Genomic DNA, 19,838 nt, shown 5'->3' on the forward strand with positions numbered 1-19,838 from the left:
GTGGCACCTTGAAGCAAAAGTGTAAGAGGTTCATGGTCATCACCTGCGATGCATGCCTCACTTCCCTGCCAAACTGGTATTTGTTGCCAAAACTGTAGCCAGACTGATCAAACTATTTGTTCATCTGAACCAGCTGTTCACGGTTAAGATAATGCTTTATTGCCTTAAAGGATTCCATGTTGCCAGGTGTAAATATACAGAGGTTATAAAAGGTTTTGCTGTGACTATCTAAAGGCCTCCAGAGAACCACCAGGCCTTGTCTCTCTAGACAGGGAATGCCAGCATCTAATCTAGTTCCACCTCAAATGTCAGGAAGACAAAGAGCTTCATCTGCCAGAGCTATTGATCCTATCAGTCCTCTTCTCTCCTCTCCCTTCTATTTGCTGCCCATTCACGATACTTTCACACACACGTACGCACACACGTACGCACACTCACACATGATGTACTTTTGACACATTATGACAGTGCAGTGACCAATAAGAGATGTTGAGATGTGGGGCTGCTTGCAATGCATCCTGAGTTAATCTCTCGTTTGCAAATGCCAGTTGTAACAGCCAGGGTGTGTTGATAATGATCATGCCATATGTTCATATAATACGGTAGCCTGCAGTAGTCTCTCAGGACGAGGGACTGACGGTGGGCTGCCGATTGATAGGGAGGGTCCGAGGGTGGGTGATATACTGTGGTAGGGTAGGGATGAGGGGGGGCTGACATTGGTGGATGGGGGTGGATTCCATTATCCAGCCAATTCATTTGCCTAATCTGGAGGCACTCAGCCAGAAGTCAGCAGCATATCGAAGCTGTAGCCCCCTGACTTTGCCCCTCATTACAGCCTTTTCAGCCTGGCAGCCTTCCAGCCTTCCAGTAAATGACTGACTGCATGGGGTACACCTGGGAAGTGAGCGTGCATGCGTGCGTGCGTGCGTGCGTTCGTGCGTGCGTGCGTGCGTTCGTGCGTGCGGAGGGTGGGAGGGGAGAAGAGTGATGAGTGGAGTTCAGTGATAGAAGAGAGACTGGGTAGCTAGCTACTATAGGGTGGGTGGGGCACGCACACAAACCCACTCAAGGAGTGGGAATGGCTTGGTGCTTGGTGGCACACGCACTTGGCTCTCAGCGTTGGCCAAGCACGAGTAAATGATGGATGGCATGTTATCACTCCCACAGGTCCCGCTGGGCTCAGTTCCAGTACGACTGCCAGCCCTCTGAGAAGGCTGCCAGCGGCTGCAAGCAGGACAACTATGGTGCATGTCTCCTTGCATACACTGGACTGATAGGTAAGGAGTGAATCTCTCTCAATGGTGTTTGATTGGTGCTGGGGTTGGTTGGTGTTGGTTCACCCTGCTGGCTTGGAATGTAATGGCTTTCCCGCTGTGTATCTCAAAAAAGACAATTATTATTTTTATATATATTTTTTTACATTGTGCATTGGTGAAGAAAGACAAGGTGGAATGACGTGAAAACTGAGTTGTGATTCAGAACTCTGACTGTTTGTGTGTGGCCCCGCTGGCCTGTGGTTTTCTGTAAAAACTATTAAAAAGAAAATAATAAAAGATTGTAATAATACATTTGTATACCCAACTACCCATCACCTGGAGGCGATGGGAACAATAATGGCTCCAGAGAGTGAGGGGAAGGTGGCATAAAACTGGAGCACCAAACAGTCATGCAAAGAATGAATCAAGGATTGTCACGAGCCGTGCAGCTCAATGATCGATGGAGTCAGCGGCAGGGCACTCATCCAACTCCTAGGCATTATAAGCAGCACAATTACAAGCATCGACTGCTGTTTTGGGATGAATTATCCCTGACACATACGGCTGAGCCTGGCGAGAGCGAGCGGCTTAGCAAACGTTGGCTCATTGTAGTTGTAATTAAATAAAAGATTGCATTGTGCACAAACATTTTGATAAGAACCCTTGGCAAAAAACAACCCCCAAAACAAGGTTCTTTGGGTGAGTGAGAGTGAGTCTGAAGACAGTCGAGGGGAAAAAGATTGAGAGAGAATGAACGAGAGGAATGCGTGAAAGAGAAGTGATTGGCCTTTGCAGACAGCTCAACTAAGTGAAACTCAGGGGGGTTTTGTTGTTTAGAGCTCTGAGATCTAGAAAAATCGAAAAATCGAAAACCTTTGTGTGGGCACTGCAGAAATTGCAGCAATTGTATTTCCCACAAACCTCCTCTAAGAAATACAAGCTACAAATCTGTATTACCATTCCCAAAGAATGGCTGCCAAATAATTTCCTTTCGTCAAAAAGGTGGAGAAAAAGCTGCGAGCATAACAGTCTATTGACCGCTCATGGACTTGGCCCTGGGGCCAGCTGCACTTATCAAAGCTCATTAAATGTCTGCCTCAGTGGATCCGTGAGTCAGAAAAATAATGTGAGAGTAAAAAATACAGGACAAATACCCAGATAAGTGCCAGATAAGAGCTTTACACTTCGGCTTGTAAGGTGACAATGTGTTTGGTGGGTTTGACGTTTTGTTATACGGATTTCCAATGGGATTGAGAGGTCAGTAAGAGGGCATTATGAAAGCATCCATGCAAAAGCTACCAGCTGGCGTGGTCACCTAATTTTGTGTGCCCGTGTCCCTCTTGTGTATCTCTTCGTTTCCCTGTCTGTCTGTGTCTGTTTTTCTCTGTGCTTCTGTTTCTTTCCTTCTGTCTCTTTCTCTCCATTTCTCTCTGCTCTCCTCAAGTACGTGACTTTGTGTCTATTTAGTTATTTATTTTTGCTGTCTGTCTCTCTCTCCCTCTCTAACCTTCTCTTTGCCCTCCTGTCCTCCAGGAAGTACAATAACTACTAACTACCTAGACAACTCTACATCCAATGTGGGACCCTGGTGCTCCTGCACCGCCAGTGGCAACCACCGGGAGCAGTGCAACGACTTCCTGGCTTTCTTCCATGACAACGTCTGCCTGAGTGAGTGACAGCAAAACAGTTTTGAAACAGGACTGTGTGCTTTAGAGTAATCTCTTGTATGTATGGGTGGGTTTCGCCACTGCCCCTTAAGGAGATATAGACAACATTCAGTGTTGATGTTTGCAAGAGGTGTTGCAAAACAGATTCAAATATGGCTCCATTCCACTAGAATGCAGGCTTCCACCCAGCAGGCATCGGTGGTCAGAACCATCAGGAAAAAGAATCTCGCCAACGGTGGTGCTCACCGTCACCTCTTGCGGCCAGCGAGCACCACCATTGTGACCGATGATTCCTATGGTGACTCACCATAACGACTTCCACCATTTCAACAATAAGCACAAGCAAACCACTTCACATGAACGATGTAACCAGAAGATTTGGTGGGGGATATATAAAGCTGAAAACAAGTTTGTGACTATGTATCATTGTATCATGTCCACTCTCAGGTTCCCGTCTCTTGCGGGGAGCATGTGTTTCGGGTGGAATCCAGCAGCAGCAGTTTTCATTGTAAAACTGTGCACTGTGCGCACGCACACACACACACACACACACACACACACACACACACACACACACACACACACACACACACACACACACACACATACACACACATCCAGAGTCACAACACCTACAACTCAAAACACCCAGAGGCAGCCAAAGGTAGTGTCTGTCTGCAGGAAAACACCCCACCATCATTATACAGGGGATGATAGAGGGAAAAAGTATAGTGTATATATATATATATATATCCATCCATCCATCCATCCATCCATCCATCCATCCATCCTTTGGGTGTACTCAACAAGGTCCCCCTCACCCCACTCCCGCAGGTAGAAAATGTGAAAGGTATATCAAAATTGACCATTGTCCAAAATAGTTTTTTAGGGCTGAGGAAAGGTGATATCCCATTTAATGTTTCAGATGAATATGGGCTCTGTGCGTGTGTTTTTGTCTCTTTCTTGAGCCTTTTGGTCCCGACAGACAAGCTTCACCACAGGGAAGCATTGTGCTGATGAGAGGAGAGAGCCTTATCTGCATCCTTGTGTTCTTCAGTCCTCCTAAAAGAAATGACAAGAAGCCATCTGTAATTCAGACAGACAACTCACGAATAGATTACCCAATATTTATTTGCAGAATAAAGTTAATTAAGTGTCCATATGATATTTGACTTGGCGTTCGGCTCTGCTGGATTTCTCCCTGCTCGGCACGATTAAGCAACAATCATAAAACATAAAGAGCAGGGAGATAGATATACAATATATACAATAACCCCCCCATGGGGAGTATAAATAGCAGAGCCCACCGGTGGTGCTGGGGTGGTGGTGGGAGAAAACATCACATACAACCGGGAACCATGAGCAGAGGAAGGCAGGAAGAGCATGGAGTCTAGTGAGCTTAAGTAGCCTGCCCTATTGGTCAGCTGACTGCCGCATCGGCGAATGACGTGTGAGACTTGCACACACTTATACGCCCACATAGTAATGCAGCATGTTAACCCCTTGAGTATAGAATGAGCCTTTGAGCATGGCAAGAACCGCCCTTGAGGTTGACTGTATGAACTACCTCGCAAGCTTCGTATCATTTCAGACAGACAACTCACGAATAGATTACCCAATATTTATTTGCAGAATGAGTAACAAGTGTGCATATGATATTTGACTTGGCGTTCGGCTCTGCTGGATTTCTCCCTGCTCGGCACGATTAAGCAACAATCATAAAACATAAAGAGCAAGGAGATAGATATACAATATACAATAACCCCCCAACACACATACCGTCGGTGAACTCTCACCGTCGATCCGGGCAGGTGACCCACTATGAATGCACAGTGACGAAATGCAAATATAAAAATATGCATTTCTGGAACCTGCACGGATATGCTAACCCCCCCAACAAACAGAACCGAGAACGCCCTACGTGAGCTATGTGTAGCCATTAGGCTTATCTGAGAAAAATAATGTGTGGGGTGAAAGGACGAACTCAAACCCATTTGGGGCCCCGGCCGATATCCCATCCGTTTTGGATGCGAGACAACCATCTGGGATCGGCTGGGGCATACTAACTTTAAGCTTAAATTGAAAAAGGCCTTGCGTGGCTGCGCTAGCCGACTATAGAGGAATATTCTACAGCTGCTTTCGCAGGGCTTACGTGTAGTGCAACCATTCACCAGTATGCCGACGTCCTCTACGCCAGTATGAGGAAACACCATCGGCCTGCTTACCGGTATGCCGACGTCCTCTACGCCAGTATGAGGAAACGCCATCGGCCTGCTCACCAGTATGCCGACGTCCTCTACGCCAGTATGAGGAAATGCCATCGGCCTGCTTACCGGTATGCCGATGTCCTCTACGCCAGTATGAGGAAACGCCATTGGCCTGCTCACCAGTATGCCGATGTCCTCTACGCCAGTATGAGGAAACGCCATCGGCCTGCTTACTGGTATGCCGACGTCCTCTATACGCCAGTATGAGGAAACGCAATCGGCATGCTCACCGTTATCCCGACGTCCTCTACGCCAGTATGAGGAAACGCCATCGGCATGCTCACCGTTATGCCGACGTCCTCTACGCCAGTATGAGGAAACGCCATCGGCCTGCTTACCGGTATGCCGACGTCCTCTACGCCAGTATGAGGAAACGCCATCGGCCTGCTGTTATGCCGACATCCTCTACGCCAGTATGAGGAAACGTCAACGAACCATTATTAACGTTAACTTGTGACATGCCACCAATTGAACTGCCCCCAGCGACCACCGTATATGCAAGGAAATAAGATTACCATTCCTGATCGAATACAGCACTTGCACTCATTACATCCTGAATAAACAGCTGAAAGCTCTTCCGATTAGATGCACATGATGATGATTCATGGGCAGCTGAGGACCATTGGCCTGAGTTTCAGGTGACGACTGGTGCATCAGCGTGGCAGTAGAATCAGGACTCAGTAGCCAGGGAATGAGCTGAGGAGACCGATAGCCGATTAAGCAGGGCTCACGCCACCTTACGGAGTCCAGAATGCAGCCAGAGCAAGTTGCCCGATGCAGAACTAAAAGACACAAGCAAAGACAGAGTTACTTATACTTCATCCTGACTGAATGAATTAAAGAGTGAATAGGGGATCCTAAGCACGGATCGGAAAACAGAGATCATGCTGAGGGTCGAGATCAGCAGAAGAGACTTCCCACACCACGCGAGCCGAGATACCGATACTTAAGAGAGAAGCCTTAGATCTTAATCCTAAACTATTTAAACACCCAAGTGACAAGTTACATGAGCGGCATATGCTTTTCATGCGGCCTTTGAGCAATTGATAATGAGCTTTAAAGAAGTTAAAATAAGCTTTATGTCTTGCAGACCCGAGAACTGTTCGAGACCACCCTTGTCCATAACTAAGATGAGATACATTACTATGTCCCATGCAAGCAATCTATAACGCTGCATAATCGACAGCACTGCAGCCTGCACGTGGGTGATGGTGATGGACTTACTTCTTCGCTAGATACTAGAACCATCACTTTCGAAGAAACCGCAACCGGCCAACACCGGCTGAAGAAGAATTTGGTGAATCTCCTGACTGAGCGACCCAGGACATCTGTGATTGTGCTGGGAAAAAAAAGCCTAGGACCAAAAGGGTTAGGGTTAGGGTTATCATCTGGGGGTCATGAACCTGATGAACGAATGAGCCACAGATAACAGATAAAACATGATATGTTTTGAGAGAAAGCATGCCTAGATATGTGCCTGTCCTGAATAGCAACTTATTGAATTAAATATTAATAATTATTAATACATGTATTAATCAATTTAACATAACGCTAAACAATTCTATGAAGAAACAATGACAAATGGCTACGGTTATTTGACAACATCTATGCCATTAACTATGAATTGGTTACTGTCATCCAATGCCATTAGTTGCAATAACTAAGATGAGCGGAAAACAGCCTTGCCTTGCGGAGGCAGCAGTTTGTTAAGGCTTTAAACTCTTCTCCAAGACAGCTCCACCCGGATAGTGAAGCTGAGACGTGATACCACGACAAAGAAGCACTAATTAAATGATGCTCATTGAGAAATACATAATAATAATAATAATAATAATAATATCTCAAACTTATAACTTACATCCAAAAATAAACAGCTAGAACAAATCTACAGAAGTGAATAAACTAGACAGAAGGCTGGCACTTGACATGAGATCACTGCAAATGCAATTTGCAATCTTGACCTACTTTAATATGATACTGCATATAACTGAAAAGGATTGAGATGAACAATAACGTATGATACCGTCCTTAGAATGGGAACATGGAATAACTTTAAGATGAATAACTATGCCACATATGAATTTATTGACAGTCAGAAAGCTCTTCTAGAGCTGCTGCATAGACGTATTAGTGTTTAGCCAGGCATAAAACTGAAACATAATAAATCACAGGGTGAAAGGGTGCAAGCTTTAGCATTAGTTTAGCATGAACAAACCCTCATGGCAATGAGAAAACCTCAACAAACCACATGGCTACAAAAGCAGTAAAGCACCAAATCTATAGAGATTGCCATTAAGGTAGTTAACTCACAGCAATACTTTCCAAGGCACATATAGGAAGTGTTAAATAATACTTTGGTAAGCAGAGTGTGACTGAAGTCTTGCTTCAAAATCAATGAAACTGTTAGGAGACACAAACAGGCAGTTGAGTTGCCAGATCTTGAGAAAGAAAGCAACTAGGTGTAGAACCATCCCATACCCGACTAGGTCTCACCACATGAGAACCTAACTACAATATATGAACACCCTAATGACTATGATGACTTGAAGGTCATTTGGATCCATGACAGAACACCAGAACAAACGATTGACTACAAAAAACAAGACAAGCGTTGCTTATAAAAGTGCACGTGGCAACCACTGCATATGAGTTGAGGACCCATAGCTGGAGGGGACAAACACTGCACCTGAGCTGACTTGGCAAAACATCAGTACAAATGTTTTGAACATTTGTTTTGCCCTGTAAAACGTTTGCTGTATAATGCTGTGGCATGCCCTCTACTGGTATACATCCAATGACACAGAGACACACAGGACACGCACGCACGCACACACGCACGCGCGTGCGTGCGTCACACACACACACACACACACACTGCAACTTGCCACTGCCCTTCCCTTCCCCCTCTCACATGTACAAATACAATACATGCCCATTTTCTTTATTGTTAATGGCGTTTGATGTTTGTGTTTGCACGGGTGTGATTTTTACCCTTTTTACCCCTTTTCCTTTCTGTAATTGTTTGGTGTATTTTTGAGCGGTGCCAACTTTGTGTATTTGTGTGAATCACAGCGATGATTTGATTGGCTGAGCACGGAATTCAGATGACTTGATTGGCCGAGCAAAGTAAGTGAGGATAAAAAGTGAGGGCAGAAAATTGACGACGGAAAAGTGCGGAGACAAATTGTGATTGGCCAGAATGAGATGATATATGATGTAAAGAGCGGCCCTTACTTTACACGTGTGTGATTTTTGTCATTACACATGCCTTGATTATCCCACACGACGAGTCACCACAGTCACCACATCATGACATCACAACGTTTATTATACCAGAAGGAAGAATAGAAGGATACTTCCAATTCTACACACTGACGAAGGCTGGATAGCTGAAACAATTGTTCCGAATCTTTCTGGTAAAGACATGGATAAATAAGAGAATACTCACTCTTGCAATTGAGTGTGACCCTTTTAAATGACTCTTTTAAATGACTAGAACAGTGACATCACAATGATAGTTCACAATGACCATTACTACAGCTTTGGCATCACAACAAATGAACAGTACACACCTAAAGATCCATCATTTGTATTTATTCAGCCTGTTAGCCACTTCAACTCCATAGTGTCCCTATTCAGAGCATTTCATAATAGCCCAACATTCTGTGAAAATAGGCAAACGTTGTAAAAAACTTGTAGATCGTCTGTTTCTGGTGAAAAAGTGTGCACACTTAAAGAGGTTAGGTTATTTGTGATTGCCAAAAGTGTATTATTATGAATGGCAATGGAAAGGGCCTGTGTGAGTGGCAGGATGAAGGGCAGACCAACACAACATTGAAATGCATCTAGCTGCTGTCACACAGAATTGGATCAGACAGCAGAACAGCTGTATGTGTTTAGTTGATTGAATACATAATGTGTCAATTCTGTTACAAAACATAATTCATACAGTAGCAAGCTGTTAGGCAGAGTCAACAAACATGCTGCTGTTAAACACAAAACTGTAAGTTTAGATCAAATAATAATACGTCACATCACGACACGATGTGCTTGCAGACCTGCTGTTTTGTTTCATTTAGAAAATGTGTTTTGTTCCGCTTTTTTTATTACTTAATCTTGTATTGCCCATTTTGTAGGCCTATATCAAACCAACAGAAAATAGCAATTCTGTGAGACATTATGCGGCTGCCACAATAGAAAACTAAGACAAAAATCTTAAACATTATACACACATACAGTAATATTATATAGAATTCCATTCCAATTAATTAATTGATGGATTTAATTTCCTCTCCGATATATTCTTTAATGCTGTTCGGATCACAGTGGCCTGGTCAACTATTCAAAGCCCGAGCACTGCACAGTAGTGCGAAAACATATTGAAATCGCAATGATCAATATTATTCTTAATAACTTTTTGAGGCGCTAAACGTACTCGAAAAGTTGCGTAACTTTGCACACACACCACACAAGTGGCGAAAAATTACGTATTTCAATAGTCTCAAAAAGGGACGTGGCCTAATGGCTCAATAGCGCCACCTACAAAAGTTTGTGCTTGAAGCCCCACAATACGGTTTCACCTACATGTATGCAAATTGGTACACACCTGTATCATGTCCCGACTTACAAAAAAGTATCTTGGCGCCTGGAAGCCAAACCTAACAGGAAGTCAGCCATTTTGAATTTATTATTGCAATTTATGTCATTTTCACATGTCACGCTTTAACAAAGTCCTCCTGGCAGGATGATCAGTTCCAAATCAAACTTGCTCAACTTACACAAAAGACCTCAATGATGAAAAGATATCGAAAACGTGAGTTTTCGTAAAATGGTGTGACCGTAGCGAAGCGTCAAACTTCAACACCAAACAGGAATTGAAAATAGCAGAACTACAAAATCAAGTATTGAACTGATTGTCGTCAGACTTGGGGGTGGTGTCATTTGCCATAGCTTTTGAACAGTTTGTCGTAGACGTAGCGAGATATGAGTCACCTCACTGACTAGACTCGGTTCAAAATGATGTCCTTCATTAGAGTTACTTAGCTCTGCTCCCAGTTTTGATTGGTCGACAGGCACAGACGTGTGAGGGCCCGGTCATTGCTGCTTGCAGCTTTAATTCGGAATTATAATTAGAAGCCTCATGATCCACCCCATATATCTTGATAATGTTGTTTCCGCCTTTTTCAATGACATGCCCAAAATAGGGAGGCCAGGATGAATGTGGTTAATGCCATCAAAATTGTTTGTGGGGCAGCTGTGTCTCAAGTGGTAGAGCAGCCCTTTGGGGAACGTAGAATAAATTACAGCCGCTGAGACCAGAAATATGACTTTCAAACCAACATTGTCTGAATTCAGAAAACCTCTGTATTTGTGTGTGGTTATTTATGACAAGTGCATACGATCACAGGAGACCGCCAGCCTGAGCCATAGCAGTGCTGGTGGCAGATTAATGACATTACAATGACACTAATAAACTGCAGCTGGTATCTTACTGTCGCAAAAAAGAGAATCCTTGTGTTGCGTAGTAGTTTATGTTTGTCATGTTGTCAGATTAATATGATCAAAGACAAATGTCCCACAAAAGTAAGTAAGTGTGCGTGCGTGCGTGCGTGCGTGCGTGCGTGCGTGCGTTCAATGATTGGCTCAACGTTTCGCTCAATGACACCAAAAGGAATATCCTACTACTGTTGTGTCAGACTTTGATATTAATTAAATCATCATCTTTGTACTTTGTTTCTGCAATAGTACAAAAGTCATTGCGGATTACGCCCCTTAGTGATTTGAACAACTATGGTAATCAAAACATTGATCTTTTCTCTATGTATACAGTAGATGCAGGAATCTGTGTCTGACTGTCTGTGTCTTCACTTTTTGCCCGTACTGTATGGAGATCTATTGCTGACACAATAGAGTTGACTTATATCACACTACAGTGTGGATGTGATGGACTGGCATCTTAACTATTCCGAAAATGGGGACATCATAGTACATACAGAATGATGTCAATATGTAAATAGTGGTCTTCAAAGGACAAAAACATGCCACACACACACACACACACACACACACACACACACACACACACACACACACACACTGGTATAGCCAAACACACACACACACACACACACACACACACTGGTATAGCCGCGCACACACACACACACACTGGTATAGCCGCACACACACACTGGTATAGCCAACACACACACACACACACACACACACACACACACACACACACACACACACACACACACACACACACACACACACACACACACACACACACACACACACACACACACACACACACACACACACACACACACAGGTATAGCCAACACACACACACACACACACACACACACACACACACACACACACACACACACACACACACACACACACACACACACACACACACTGGTATAGCCAAAGCTCCAATACTTTATACAACAAACCAACATTTCGGCAGTTAAGCCTTCTTCAGGGAAACACATCACACATACTGTATGGTGCATGAGAATCATACAACCAATCAGATGGGAGTAAAAGAGCACCGGTTCTAAATAAGACCTTGCTGAGAACAATGGGGATCAGCGTCAGGTGATGACTCACTTTCAATGAAGGAGGAGTTATACCTCAAGAATAACCATTAGGCCTATACAATTGTGAGAGGATCTGGAATATTAATTCCTAAAAAGACAACTAAAATGACAAAATGAGCAGCAAAGGGGTATAATATTCTTATACCGAATGGTGCCGCGGTACTCTGCTATGCGTGATCATCGTTGATCTCAGATTTTTTTTTATTTTTTATATATGTTTATTGGTAGCAGGTTTCAACAATTTAAGTTCAGTTTGAACATACCATTTATTTATTTTTTCTCCCTCACCCCATCCCTCCCCCCACAGTTATCGTCATCATTAAAACAATATATAAAGAAATAACAATAATAATTGAGTACAGACAAAAACAACAACCATGCATATTGACCAAGTGTAAACGGGACACAAAAATAATAATAATTTAAGCACAGAAGACAAAAACAATATAAATAACAAAAATTTAAATTAAATAAATACAATTATAAGTTATTCGAGTTCAAAAGATAGTCACAAGTTATGTTAGAAAAGAACGATCGGAACGTTGTCATACATCAACCTCTATAAATGGTATACTCCTTTATAGACAATTATATCATTATGAGAAAGAAAAAAAAAAAACACATATACTCACTGATTCTTGAGACGTACTATAGGTTAGTGTAAGTTGTATGGTGTGTTTTGAGTAGATCTTTGTATTAATCCGTACATGCACCATGCAGTGACCAAGGTGGATGTGAACTGACATCACAGGCTGGCAGTACAAGATCCATATTGGGAGCCCCACCATTTCCACGTGGCATTTGATTTTGGGGGCTTTTGCTGTGTGGGACTGGGTGCACAACCTTGTAGTCTGACTGACATTCATTATATTCCATACCCCATGTTCCTCTCACTAATTCCATCTTATAATAGTAATTCATTTACTTTAAAATTACTCAATGACAAATTAAATGAATGGCATCCTCTAATGTTGTCATTCTCTAAGTAACAGCCTTAAAAAAAAAAAAAAAAAATTACTTCCATAACATCTATTAGTGGACAATTTAGCTCTGATATCAGCAAAGTATTTAGTCAGAGCCAGTGTCGTTTCTCCAGCAGTAGCTACAAATCTCATTTTCTAAAAACGAAAACTCCTTATGCGCAGCCTGCATCTGGAGAGCTTTCTCTGGGTTCGTAAACAAGACAAGCTACTCAGCCATGTTGACTGTAAGCTCCTCAGAGACCTGAGGAAACAAACCTCAGCCTGACTATCCTCATTTCTCAGCACAGGGATCCACAGAGGAAAAACCTTCTGCCACACTCGGTCTCGCTCTCTGCGCAAATGGATTATCTCGGTTGAACGGCTTTCGGCATAATATACGAACGTGATAATAAGGACGAAGGCGTTTCTAATGGGAGAGAAGATTTACAGACCAATGGCGTGCATTAGCAGCGTGCTCCCACTTGGAGTTCAATCCCGTTTTGCCAGATTAGGGCAACGTTGTCCGGATGGTGAAGGTAATGGTGAGGGTGTAATGATTCAGCGATCGCAAGTACTTTCATATGAATTGATAATTGTGGAAGACCTGCACTGGAAGAGTTTGCAAACATGTTTTCCTTATGCTAAGAAAAGATCAAATTTAATTGCACCCCAAGGGCAAATTCTGTTGTTACAGCTAATAACAGAATACATAAATAGAACACAACAGAAGGATCAGCATCTCAATATAATACAGACATCTCATCTCATTAATAATCTCTAAATATGAAAGCCATCTGAGGTGAATGTTCACATTACTGTGTATCACTAGTAATAGTCCCACCTGTGAATTTTATTTCTTTTTGGAATGTGATGAAGTTGTCAATTCAAAATTGTAAAAACACAAGGCAGCAGCACAGTGTGTGCATTAATGTGCGAATTAATAATTTACACTACACAAATGTGGTGCAATGTAGTTTCATACCCTGTGTGTTTGCGTGCGTGCGTGCGTGCGTGCGTGCGTGCGTGCGTGCGTGCGTGTGTGCGTGCGTGCGTGCGTGCGTGCGTGCGTGCGTGCGTGCGTGCGTGCCCATAGTGAAAAGGTCATAACCAGGAGGCTTACAGTGCTTTGCAGCTGTGAACGTTTCCTGTGGAGAGGATGCTCAGCCTCCACCCTCCTTCAGAACCACACATACAGTACTGTACTGTAGCCCTGGACCACACATACAGTACTGTACTGTAGCCCTGGACACATACAGTACTGTACTGTAGCCCTGGACCACACATACAGTACTGTACTGTAGCCCTGGACACATACAGTACTGTACTGTAGCCCTGGACACATACAGTACTGTACTGTAGCCCTGGACACATACAGTACTGTACTGTAGCCCTGGACACATACTGTACTGTACTGTAGCCCTGGACCACACATACAGTACTGTACTGTAGCCCTGGACACATACAGTACTGTACTGTAGCCCTGGAGCACACATACAGTACTGTACTGTAGCCCTGGACACATACAGTACTGTACTGTAGCCCTGGACACATACAGTACTGTACTGTAGCCCTGGAGCACATACAGTACTGTACTGTAGCCCTGGACACATACTGTACTGTACTGTAGCCCTGGACCACACATACAGTACTGTACTGTAGCCCTGGACACATACTGTACTGTACTGTAGCCCTGGACACATACTGTACTGTACTGTAGCCCTGGACACATACAGTACTGTACTGTAGCCCTGGACACATACAGTACTGTACTGTAGCCCTGGACACATACTGTACTGTACTGTAGCCCTGGACCACACATACAGTACTGTACTGTAGCCCTGGAGCACACATACAGTACTGTACTGTAGCCCTGGACACATACTGTACTGTACTGTAGCCCTGGACCACACATACAGTACTGTACTGTAGCCCTGGACACATACTGTACTGTACTGTAGCCCTGGACCACACATACAGTACTGTACTGTAGCCCTGGACCACACATACAGTACTGTACTGTAGCCCTGGACACATACTGTACTGTACTGTAGCCCTGGACCACACATACAGTACTGTACTGTAGCCCTGGACACATACAGTACTGTACTGTAGCCCTGGACACATACAGTACTGTACTGTAGCCCTGGAGCACATACAGTACTGTACTGTAGCCCTGGAGCACACATACAGTACTGTACTGTAGCCCTGGACCACACATACAGTACTGTACTGTAGCCCTGGACCACACATACAGTACTGTACTGTAGCCCTGGAGCACACATACAGTACTGTACTGTAGCCCTGGACCACACATACAGTACTGTACTGTAGCCCTGGACCACACATACAGTACTGTACTGTAGCCCTGGACACATACAGTACTGTACTGTAGCCCTGGAGCACACATACAGTACTGTACTGTAGCCCTGGACCACACATACAGTACTGTACTGTAGCCCTGGACACATACAGTACTGTACTGTAGCCCTGGACACATACAGTACTGTACTGTAGCCCTGGACACATACAGTACTGTACTGTAGCCCTGGACACATACAGTACTGTACTGTAGCCCTGGAGCACACATACAGTACTGTACTGTAGCCCTGGACCACACATACAGTACTGTACTGTAGCCCTGGAGCACACATGCAGTACTGTACTGTAGCCCTGGACACATACTGTACTGTACTGTAGCCCTGGACACATACAGTACTGTACTGTAGCCCTGGACACATACAGTACTGTACTGTAGCCCTGGACACATACAGTACTGTACTGTAGCCCTGGACCACACATACAGTACTGTACTGTAGCCCTGGACACATACTGTACTGTACTGTAGCCCTGGACCACACATACAGTACTGTACTGTAGCCCTGGACACATACTGTACTGTACTGTAGCCCTGGACCACACATACAGTACTGTACTGTAGCCCTGGACCACACATACAGTACTGTACTGTAGCCCTGGACACATACAGTACTGTACTGTAGCCCTGGACACATACAGTACTGTACTGTAGCCCTGGACACATACAGTACTGTACTGTAGCCCTGGACCACACATACAGTACTGTACTGTAGCCCTGGAGCACACATACAGTACTGTACTGTAGCCCTGGACCACACATACAGTACTGTACTGTAGCCCTGGAGCACACATACAGTACTGTACTGTAGCCCTGGACACATACAGTACTGTACTGTAGCCCTGGACCACACATACAGTACTGTACTGTAGCCCTGGACCACACATACAGTACTGTAGCCCTGGACCACACATACAGTACTGTACTGTAGCCCTGGACACATACAGTACTGTACTGTAGCCCTGGACACATACAGTACTGTACTGTAGCCCTGGACACATACAGTACTGTACTGTAGCCCTGGACACATACAGTACTGTACTGTAACCCTGGACCACACATACAGTACTGTACTGTAGCCCTGGACACATACAGTACTGTACTGTAGCCCTGGAGCACACATACAGTACTGTACTGTAGCCCTGGACCACACATACAGTACTGTACTGTAGCCCTGGACCACACATACAGTACTGTACTGTAGCCCTGGACACATACAGTACTGTACTGTAGCCCTGGACACATACAGTACTGTACTGTAGCCCTGGACACATACAGTACTGTACTGTAGCCCTGGACACATACAGTACTGTACTGTAGCCCTGGACCACACATACAGTACTGTACTGTAGCCCTGGACCACACATACAGTACTGTACTGTAGCCCTGGAGCACACATACAGTACTGTACTGTAGCCCTGGACCACACATACAGTACTGTACTGTAGCCCTGGAGCACACATACAGTACTGTACTGTAGCCCTGGACCACACATACAGTACTGTACTGTAGCCCTGGACACATACAGTACTGTACTGTAGCCCTGGACCACACATACAGTACTGTACTGTAGCCCTGGACACATACTGTACTGTACTGTAGCCCTGGACACATACTGTACTGTACTGTAGCCCTGGACACATACTGTACTGTACTGTAGCCCTGGACCACACATACAGTACTGTACTGTAGCCCTGGACACATACTGTACTGTACTGTAGCCCTGGACACATACTGTACTGTACTGTAGCCCTGGACACATACAGTACTGTACTGTAGCCCTGGACACATACTGTACTGTACTGTAGCCCTGGACCACACATACAGTACTGTACTGTAGCCCTGGAGCACACATACAGTACTGTACTGTAGCCCTGGACACATACTGTACTGTACTGTAGCCCTGGACCACACATACAGTACTGTACTGTAGCCCTGGACACATACTGTACTGTACTGTAGCCCTGGACCACACATACAGTACTGTACTGTAGCCCTGGACCACACATACAGTACTGTACTGTAGCCCTGGACACATACAGTACTGTACTGTAGCCCTGGAGCACACATACAGTACTGTACTGTAGCCCTGGACACATACAGTACTGTACTGTAGCCCTGGACACATACAGTACTGTACTGTAGCCCTGGACACATACAGTACTGTACTGTAGCCCTGGAGCACATACAGTACTGTACTGTAGCCCTGGAGCACACATACAGTACTGTACTGTAGCCCTGGACCACACATACAGTACTGTACTGTAGCCCTGGACACATACAGTACTGTACTGTAGCCCTGGACACATACAGTACTGTACTGTAGCCCTGGACCACACATACAGTACTGTACTGTAGCCCTGGAGCACACATACAGTACTGTACTGTAGCCCTGGAGCACACATACAGTACTGTACTGTAGCCCTGGACCACACATACAGTACTGTACTGTAGCCCTGGACACATACAGTACTGTACTGTAGCCCTGGACACATACAGTACTGTACTGTAGCCCTGGACACATACAGTACTGTACTGTAGCCCTGGACACATACAGTACTGTACTGTAGCCCTGGACACATACAGTACTGTACTGTAGCCCTGGACCACACATACAGTACTGTACTGTAGCCCTGGACCACACATACAGTACTGTACTGTAGCCCTGGAGCACACATACAGTACTGTACTGTAGCCCTGGACACATACAGTACTGTACTGTAGCCCTGGACACATACAGTACTGTACTGTAGCCCTGGAGCACACATACAGTACTGTACTGTAGCCCTGGAGCACACATACAGTACTGTACTGTAGCCCTGGACACATACAGTACTGTACTGTAGCCCTGGACACATACAGTACTGTACTGTAGCCCTGGAGCACACATACAGTACTGTACTGTAGCCCTGGAGCACACATACAGTACTGTACTGTAGCCCTGGAGCACACATACAGTACTGTACTGTAGCCCTGGACACATACAGTACTGTACTGTAGCCCTGGACACATACAGTACTGTACTGTAGCCCTGGAGCACACATACAGTACTGTACTGTAGCCCTGGAGCACACATACAGTACTGTACTGTAGCCCTGGACACATACAGTACTGTACTGTAGCCCTGGACACATACAGTACTGTACTGTAGCCCTGGAGCACACATACAGTACTGTACTGTAGCCCTGGAGCACACATACAGTACTGTACTGTAGCCCTGGACCACACATACAGTACTGTACTGTAGCCCTGGACCACACATACAGTACTGTACTGTAGCCCTGGACCGAAACATCCCGCCAGAGCCTTCCTCTCACACATTGTCTCCCACTCTGTGTTTACAGTGTCTATCATAATAAAGTAAAAATACAAAATAATGTGGAGCTACCCACCCTCTTTGTGAACGGCAGGAAGTCAAAAGCCGTTTCAGAAGTGTCATCAGTGGCAGTTCAATGTCATCAGTGGCAGTTCAACCTGCCACTGAGACTGAATGGTTAACATTTTAATTATTATTTATGTTTGCAGAATGATATTTGTTATTTTGACTATATATATTGTGTGATGCTTGATTAAAGTTGTTAATTGACTGTTGACTCCATTGAAGGGAGCAACTACTAGCTGTGGGGTGTGGGGAACATGCCAACAGTGGGAGGGTTTTGTTTAGAGAACTTGACTTTGTTATTTGTTATTTGTTATTATATTATGGGAATCATTTATAGAGTAGTATGTGACATTTTAAAATGTGTGTTATGCTTATGAATGATTTGTGATGTCTCTGGACATTGATGCACTGGTTCGATTGAGGAATCAATCCGGGGTTGGTTTTGTCTAAATGGGAGGTGCCTAGCCTTTATATGGGAGCACCTGCCACTGCCCAGCGATCAATGTAGGATTGTAGGGAGCAGAGCAGACCTTCAAAGAGCCAACCTGGCCAGTGGGCTGTAAATACCTATTTTGTGTTTGGTTTGTCTGAATGACCATTGAATTTGCTAAAGGATTTGCCATGAGTGCCTTTTTTGGAGTATTTTGAGAGCTGGTTCAGTGCCAACTTTGGCCTACACTACCTTGACTCAGACCAGAGTGTGACACATGCTGACGAGCTTCCGTCCAGCTCAAACAGAATTGAAAAGTTCAGGGTTAATTGTGGTTAATTGTGTACACGTGTGCCTCATTGAAAAGGTGGAGCACCTCTTGCCTCTCTCACCACCTCCTGATCAATATTCTGGAAATAAATAGTGCCTGCCAAAATGTGTTACTCGTGTAATCACAACGTAGCAAAGTTATGAAATGTTTTAATATTGCCCGACGCGTCTCCTACTGAGGAAATGGCTCCTGTTTCAGAATTAAATCACCGTTTATGTCATTTAAATGCAACCTCACCTTTTCATTCAGTGGCATTTTGTTGTTTTACAAGTTAAGCGGCCAGTGTTTTCTATGGCGAGCCGCCACGCCCGGTTTTGCTTTTGAGCGCTAGGGCCCCATTTGCTTACTTGCTTGCTGAGACAGGACTTCAGCTGCCCTTTGATGACTCTATAATTGAGTGTAATTTGGTTTGCTGCTGCCAAACTAATGAGGTGGACAGAGAAAGAGAATAGTGCTGGGAAGAATGCAGTCCTTTGCAACCGGAGGAGGAGGAGGCAGAGAGGAGGAGGTGTACTGAGGGGGGCGTTAAAAACATCCCTTTTTAAAGTGTGTGTGTGT

General features: G+C 44.6%; 1 protein-coding gene across 1 annotated transcript in view; it reads left to right on the forward strand.

The window, feature by feature from the left end:
* Positions 1-19,838, forward strand: part of gfra4a (GDNF family receptor alpha 4a) — a 169,938-nt gene that overhangs the window by 141,060 nt on the left and 9,040 nt on the right. The window contains exons 5-6 of the mRNA XM_083792082.1: positions 1,168-1,277; positions 2,790-2,924. Of these exons, the coding sequence (XP_083648208.1) occupies positions 1,168-1,277; positions 2,790-2,924 (245 nt within the window). The remainder of the gene's footprint in view (positions 1-1,167; positions 1,278-2,789; positions 2,925-19,838) is intronic.

Source organism: Protomyctophum parallelum (assembly GCF_964188405.1).
Source record: "Protomyctophum parallelum genome assembly, chromosome: 20".
NCBI classification, from domain to species: domain Eukaryota; kingdom Metazoa; phylum Chordata; class Actinopteri; order Myctophiformes; family Myctophidae; genus Protomyctophum; species Protomyctophum parallelum.